This window comes from Penaeus japonicus, unplaced genomic scaffold (assembly GCF_977035675.1).
Source record: "Penaeus japonicus unplaced genomic scaffold, GWHDUDI00000001_assembly GWHDUDI00000007, whole genome shotgun sequence".
Classification (NCBI taxonomy): Eukaryota; Metazoa; Arthropoda; class Malacostraca; order Decapoda; family Penaeidae; genus Penaeus; species Penaeus japonicus.
In genome coordinates, this window is record NW_028234409.1 from 10,894,635 (window position 1) to 10,902,134 (window position 7,500).

At 34.3% G+C, this 7,500-nt stretch overlaps 1 protein-coding gene across 2 annotated transcripts; it reads left to right on the forward strand.

Moving 5' to 3' along the window:
- Window positions 1-2,084: 2,084 nt before the first annotated feature.
- LOC122264250 (uncharacterized) lies at window positions 2,085-7,320 on the forward strand. Of its 2 annotated transcripts, none has more exons than XM_043033048.2 (7): window positions 2,085-2,220; window positions 4,239-4,602; window positions 4,894-5,030; window positions 6,204-6,350; window positions 6,463-6,558; window positions 6,711-6,873; window positions 7,024-7,320. In XM_043033048.2, exons 2-7 carry the CDS (start codon window positions 4,252-4,254, stop codon window positions 7,126-7,128), a joined length of 999 nt encoding a protein of 332 aa, XP_042888982.2. In that variant the 5' UTR covers window positions 2,085-2,220; window positions 4,239-4,251; the 3' UTR covers window positions 7,129-7,320. The 2 variants fall into 2 exon arrangements, with proteins under 2 accessions (XP_042888982.2, XP_086394542.1); XM_086538416.1 differs by having other exon boundaries at window positions 2,185-2,839.
- Window positions 7,321-7,500: the final 180 nt, after the last annotated feature.

The following is a 7,500-nucleotide window of genomic DNA, read 5'->3' on the forward strand; positions in this document are numbered from 1 at the left end:
TATATATATATTATATATTATGTGTGTGTATATATATATTATATTATATATATATATAATATATATATTATTCAATTATACATTTATATAATAACACCATTTATATATATATATACATATATATATTATATATATTTATTAGATATATATTATATATACATATATATATTAATATATATATATGTTATATATATATTATTGTACATATATTATATTATATTTTATATATATATATATATTTATTATATTTAATATATTTTATGCATATATATATTATAATATATATACATATATATGTTATACCCATTATATATATATATATTTTATATATATATAAAATATATATATATATATATATATATATATATGTGTGTGTGTGTGTGTGTGTGTGTGTGTGTGTGTGTGTGTATGTATATATGTATATATCCCTGAATTAACCACTGAGCTATATAAGAGTGCATCCACATTGGCGACATTTGCTCACCAGATAAACAAACAACGCGGTCAACATTTGGGTACATATCAACAACAATGTGTGCAATAATCCTTGTAAAGAAATTTCTTTATGTTGACAATAAGAGTCAACTAAGGCTGGCCGCACCTGCTGTTGGTGTGTGTGTGTGTGTGTGTTTGTGTGTGTGTCTGTGTGTGTGTCTGTGTCTGTCTGCCCACATGTTGTCCCAAACGAGTTGCCAACATATCACATAATGCCTTTAATACTATATAATCCATTTCTTAATAGGTTGTTATCTATTATGTTACATTTTGCGTTGCTGACGTGTTTCGTCGCCAATGTGGACGTGCACGCATGTAAGTGCTTTGGCCACGCTGGCCCCGAACACAGTGCTTGATATGCAATTAGAGACAAAAGACACACTTATATATCACACACACACACGCACGCACACCCATACACACACACATACACACACACACACACACTCACATATATACACACACACACACACGCACACACACACTCACACACACACTCACACTCATATATATATACACATATTATTACCCACACATATATATATATATATATATATATTATACATATATACACATGTATATATATATATATACATATATATATACACGATACGCGCGCGCGCGCGCGCATATATACGCATTATATGTGTATATATATATATATAGATACATTTACACAGCATATACACACATACAATATATATATATATATATATTTATATATATTTATATATATAGATTTATATATATTATATTTATATATATATATATATAGACATACATACATTATACATATATATATATATATAATATATATATATATATATATATTTTTATATATATATATTATATATATATTATATTTACATACATAAATATATATATGATATTATATACTATATATATATATATATATATATATATATATATATATATTTAGTATATATATTATATTATTATTATATACATACACTTTATATTTATAATCATAGACATATATATATTATATATATATATATATATATATATATATATATATATATATATATATGTATATATGTATGTATATATATTATAGATTCATATACTAACACATATATATATATATATTATTATATATTATATATATGATTAAATATATATATATATATATATAATATATGTAGGAATGTATATATATCAATATACATATATATATAAATTATATATAATGTATATTATACAGAATATATATATATAATATATATATATATATATATATATATAGTGATATATGTGTTGTGTTGTGGTGGGGTGTAGTGTGTGTGTGTGTGGTGTGTGTGTGATGTATAAAAAATATATTATATATATATATATATATATATATATTATTATTATATATATATATATATTATTTATATATATATATAATTATCTATTATATATTGTGTGTGTGATGTCGTGTGTGGTAGTTTGTGTGTGTGTGTGTGTGTGTATAAAAAAATATATATGTAAATATATATATATATATATATATATGTGTGTGTGTGTGTGTGTGTGTGTGTGTGTGTGTGTGTGTGTGTGTGTGTGTGTGTGTGCTCGAGTGCTCTCACCCTAAAAGAACGACCTCCTTTATCCTAAAGGATCGGCGTCCCCTTATCCGAACGCCTCCGGATTGTAGCCTCGTCCTGGGCGCATGGCATGTGCAGCAGAACACGTTTGTTTGCGGCCACGTTAGGGTGAGAGGTAAGACTCGCTCCTTTTGGGGGAAATTATCCTTAGTGGAAAGAAGTTTGAATAAGACTAGCATGTAAGATTGTAGTTTGAACATTGGTGTTTCAGTGTGAGGCCATAGTTTGCCTAATTACATTTGTTAAGTAGTAAATAAAAGAGAATTATTAACCTGTTGAAAATAGGCTGTCGCATGAGGGCTCGTACTACTGGTTTATTTCGATGTCCGTGTAAGTATTGAAAGATATTTAGGGTAATCTCGAAGCACAAGGCCTCAGGAACAGCACTAAAAGATTCACTCTCTTAGTGAAATACCAAGATAAAAGAATCTGCTGATCAAAAAAGACCGTTTTGCACAGGCCTGCCAAAGTGCCAGTTGAGAAAACGTATACATGTGACATAGGCAGTTGCATTAACAAGATTGCTACCTGTGTGCACACTTCGGGATCTGGGCAGTCACAAATGCACACATGGCCAGCTTTTGCAAGCTACACCCGTAATGCCTTGTCAAAAACTTGATAGATTTAATGTTAATGTGGAAAATTAATTCAGTCAGGAGCAATAGAATTGTACAACAATAGACAAAAGGGATGAACAGTCTATAAAGGTGCCGAAAGGTCACACTGTTTTATAGGTAAGGGGTATGTCTTTCTATAAAATTGGTAAATTTTCCGAATAACGCCGCGTTACGAAATACCACAAAAGTGGTATCGATGGATTCCTCTCAACCTCTACTATTCATATATAGTGAAATTAATGAGCGCTTGCACCCCTGGACCCCACAATCTGGGTCTCTTTTCTTAAGGCACTTCGTGCTACTTCGTCCTACTTCGGGGCATATTTCGCTTGCAAAATCTTAACCCAATGACCTACCTAACTTTGCCTAGTTTTGAATTAATCCCTAGCCAAAGGGGGGCTTTGCCCCCCCTGGACCCCCCCCCCCCCTTTTTAGGGCACTTCGTGCAACATACCTTGGGCAAGATATCCCGAATCCACCATCCTCGCCCTGAAATTCAAACATGTGAAATTCAAACATGGCTGTTTACGTATTTACGGATAGATAGCAAGCTGTGGATGGATACCCCAAGGAATTACCTGCATGTGCTATGTTCTCTCAAACAGATGGCGCAATATTCCCCATTATTTACAGTATAATTATAGTGCCCTCTATTGGAGTGGTCGCGTCATCATCGTCCTAGTTTCCTATCTTGAGGAATATATGAGACGAAGAAAGGACTCAGTTGCTGTCATCATGCGCAGTGTGAGGGGTTAGCCGTTGTGCCTGTCCGCGGGCAATTTTTCATCTACAGGACTAATTACGCATCATAAGTATCACGAAATGCCCTGAATAGGGGAGATCCACAGGGGGGCATAGCTCCCTCTTCGCAAAGGCTGACTTCAAAACTAGGGAAAGTGAGGTAGGTAGTTGGGTTAAGGTTTTCGTGATACCGAAGTAGCACGAGGTAGCACGAGGTAGCACGAAGTGCCTTAAAAAGGGGGGTCCAGGGCAAACTTCAAACCTAAGCAAAGTTAGGTAGGTAATTGGTTAAGATTTTGCATACGAAATATGGCCGGAATTCATATTTTACCCCGCAATTTCCCTGATCTACTTCATGCCCTCCCCTACTATCGGGACCCAGATTGTGGGCTTCAGGGGTGCAAGCGCTCATTAATTTCACTATATATGAATAGTAGAGGTTGAGAGGAATCCATCAATACTACTTTTGTGGTATTTAGCGAAGCGGCGTTATTCGGAAAATTTACCATAAAATTATATTGTTCTTTTGTTTGATATACAATATTGTGAAAATGATATGGGTAATTCTAGTAAACCTTGTTTATTATTTTCGAATTACTTTTCCAACATTTGCAAGCACTAGTCCATAAGACTAAATATAGTGCGGTTGTCTTCATAAGTATTATTGAATATAGGTGAATAGTCATTTTGATTTGTGCTCTACCATATTCATAGAGCCTCTCAAGAGTGAATGTCCACTTTGATATGTATATCTGACAATTTATTTATTTTTCAGAAAATAAATTAATATGGCAGTCTTGGCAAAGAAGGCAAGCGGTGGTGTGAAACACAAGAGCACCAAGGAGGTGGAAAATCTGAAGAAGAAGGGAGGGAACAAGGACAAGAAGATTGGAAAGGAGGCAGCCGTCAAAAACGACACCGAGGACGTGAAGAAGGTGGCTGCGGGCGTGACGGATAAGGACGCCAAAAAGAAGGCAGAACCTAAGGAGCAAAAGAAGCCGAATGCCGGTACCAAGCGCAAGAGTACAGAGGATGTCGACACGCTGAAGAAGAACACCGAAGGCGCCAAAAAGGGTGGAAAGCGTAAGAGGGGTGGAAAGAAGCACAAGGAGGCCGAGAAGAGGAAGCTCGAAGAACGGGTGAGTCAAAATTATCCTCTCTTCTATTTTTTTTTTCACCAGGCAATTGTACAAGAGGAAAAGATATGATTATCATGAAATTAAGAAAAGTAGGAATGAAGACAGTAACTCCACAAATCAAAAGATGTAATCGAAGTGTTTCAACGTTATTATATCTTCACCAGAACTTAAGAGTTTTGTTCATCATACCATTTCTATTATATAAAATTGAGAACTTGACCTGTGTATGGCCTAGAACAAGGGAAGTCATATGTCCAGGGAAATGGAAGTTTACTGTCTGGTCTCTTCCAGATGATCCTTGAAGGAGACCTAAGGAAAATTTATGAAGAACGAAAGAATGCGAGGGACGCGTGTTGCCTCTTCGTCGTAATGAAGGACTACGAGGAGAAAGTGGAATTTAATAAGGCTGTGAATGCCAGAAGAAAGTCGTAAGTTGCTGTGATATTTAGCTTTATTTTGTTTCCAGTCTGCAGAGTAATTGTGATAGTTTGAAATTTAACCCATTAGCAGCGTATGGCATGATTTGCTGCAAAGGCAGAGTCGGTCATAGATGCTGATGGCACTCTGCCAGACAATGTAAACCAGCCATCCTACTGCACAAATGTTTATTTAAAATTGCAACCAATGGGTTAAAAAAATAAAAAATAAAAAAATATTTTTCTTGATCAGCTTTATTTAGTATTCATGAAATAGGAAATGCATTGGTTTTACTTGTTTGACTATGAAGATTTCTTGGGAAATTTCAGTTTTGTAAAAGACCTAATCATTAATTTATTTCAAATAATTTGATTGTAATGAGAGTTACCTTCATTTTCATCTCGTATCATTCCTTCCGTGAGGCATTTCCAACCCATTTCCTTATCTAGGGGAAGTGGGGAATTAGGGGAAAGAAGGCACAAAACAAGTTATTTTATGAAGGTACACATTTAAAGAACTAGAGCTTTTGAGATTTTTTTTTTAAAGGACTACACTTCAGAAATGAGAAAACATATTTGAAGTTGATAGTATGTATAGAAAATTAAGTTTTGTATTGTAAGTTCCATACAGTTAGCATTCTTATACATTCCTATCCTAAATTCTGATTGATTTTGCACATTGTTTAGAGTTATAGGTTTAGAGATACATTTTGCTAGAGCTCTATTTAGTAGATGGTTGGAATGTAATGTACCTCTCCCATGTGCATATTATGTACATACCTCTGTAGAAGTGGCTGATACTTGCTAACAACTGAACCCAATTACTTTTTCAGTCATTTTAAATAGTCCCGAGAAATAATTAGAAATGGCATTGCCTTTCCATCTTACTTTTTTATTTCTCTCAAAGAAAAAAAGAAAAAAAAAAAACAAAAGATTTAGACATAAGATATTTCTGTTACTCATATGATAGGAAAGGCCTTGTTTAAAAAAAAAGCATATTGGGATGAGAGACAGCAAGCAAGCGAGCGAGTGAGAGTGAAAGAAAGAATGAATGGGAAGATGAAAAAGAATGTAAAGGGGTGAGGATTCAAGAGGGAGGAGGGAATCTAAGTGAAAAGGAAAGGTAGATGATTACAAATTTGCATTGATTTATCTATCTATATACCAATCATTATTGTTTTCCAGAAAACGCACATTCTTTGTGGACTACAGTACACCAAAGCAAGCAAAATCAATGATAAAGGAATTAGAGAAGAGGGAAGATGTTCTCGTTGCCCGAAGTGTAGCCAAGCCAGGAGAGGGTGCAGATATCATATATGTGAATCCTTGCCAGTAAGTAACTTGCCTTCTCATTATGTTGAAGATAGGATGAACTGTGAAATTTAGAATAATATGAAATTCAAATTTGCAAATTTATGAGAATTTATTATTTCTCAACCTACAGATTGTTTATGGAGAATATACCAGAACAGGTAGAGCTCAGCGATTTGAAGGCCTTGTTCCCAACTTCTTCACACATCCATTACCTTTCTAAGAAAAGGCAAGTTTTACATAATACTAAATATAAGTGAATGGATGATACAGGTGGTTTGTTCATTCTCACTATTCTTGGAATAATGAAGGTACTTATGTGTTATCATTCTTAATACATAAAGTCTTTTCATGTGATTTTAAATTTTCTGACATTTTCAGTTTTGCAAAAATCTATTACACTGACGGAAAGTCCGCCGAGGAGGCCTTCAGGAATGCGGACAATGTAGTTCTCAAGGGCTCCAAGATGACTGTTCTCTACACCAGTTTTGGAAAGGCACCAAAGAAAGACAGCACAAAAGCTTCACCTGCAAAGAGACAAAAGGTTTGGACATTAGATATACCAAGTCTTCTTGAGAGACTGGAAAATGTTTCATAGAATTTTGTTGGCTAAACTTGTGTAATGTTGCAGTTTGTATTTTCTGATGTCTAGCCCATTGCTGATTGTAAATATAAAATATTTTTTTCTTTCCAGGTGGACCCAGAAGTAGAACAAGCAGAGGAAGAGGAAGAGGAGGAGGAGGAGGAGGAGGATGATGATGATGAGGAGGAGGAGGACGATGACGAGGATGATGAGTAAGAGGCCACTGATATTAGTGTTTGTTGAATGTGATACAAGAGGAAGGAACCATAGTTGTAGAGAAATTTATATAGTAAATATATACTTGTTAAATGTAGTTGCTGTGAACGTGCATTGAAGGAATATGTGAATGTCAGGATTCTGTGTGTCCCTTTCCAAGTGAATGATCATGAATAAAAGTTAAAATTCAAATAATGTTTCCTTCCCCCCCCTCAATTGAAACCTCTAATGCAGCCTTTTATGCAGTGAATGACAAGTGTTCATGTAAAAAATTGTTTTTGTAGTAAGAAATAGCCATGAGAAAGACTAATTATGTTGACACAATATTCATCCAAAGACGGCTTTTCATCCTCGTATGTTAATCAGACTCCT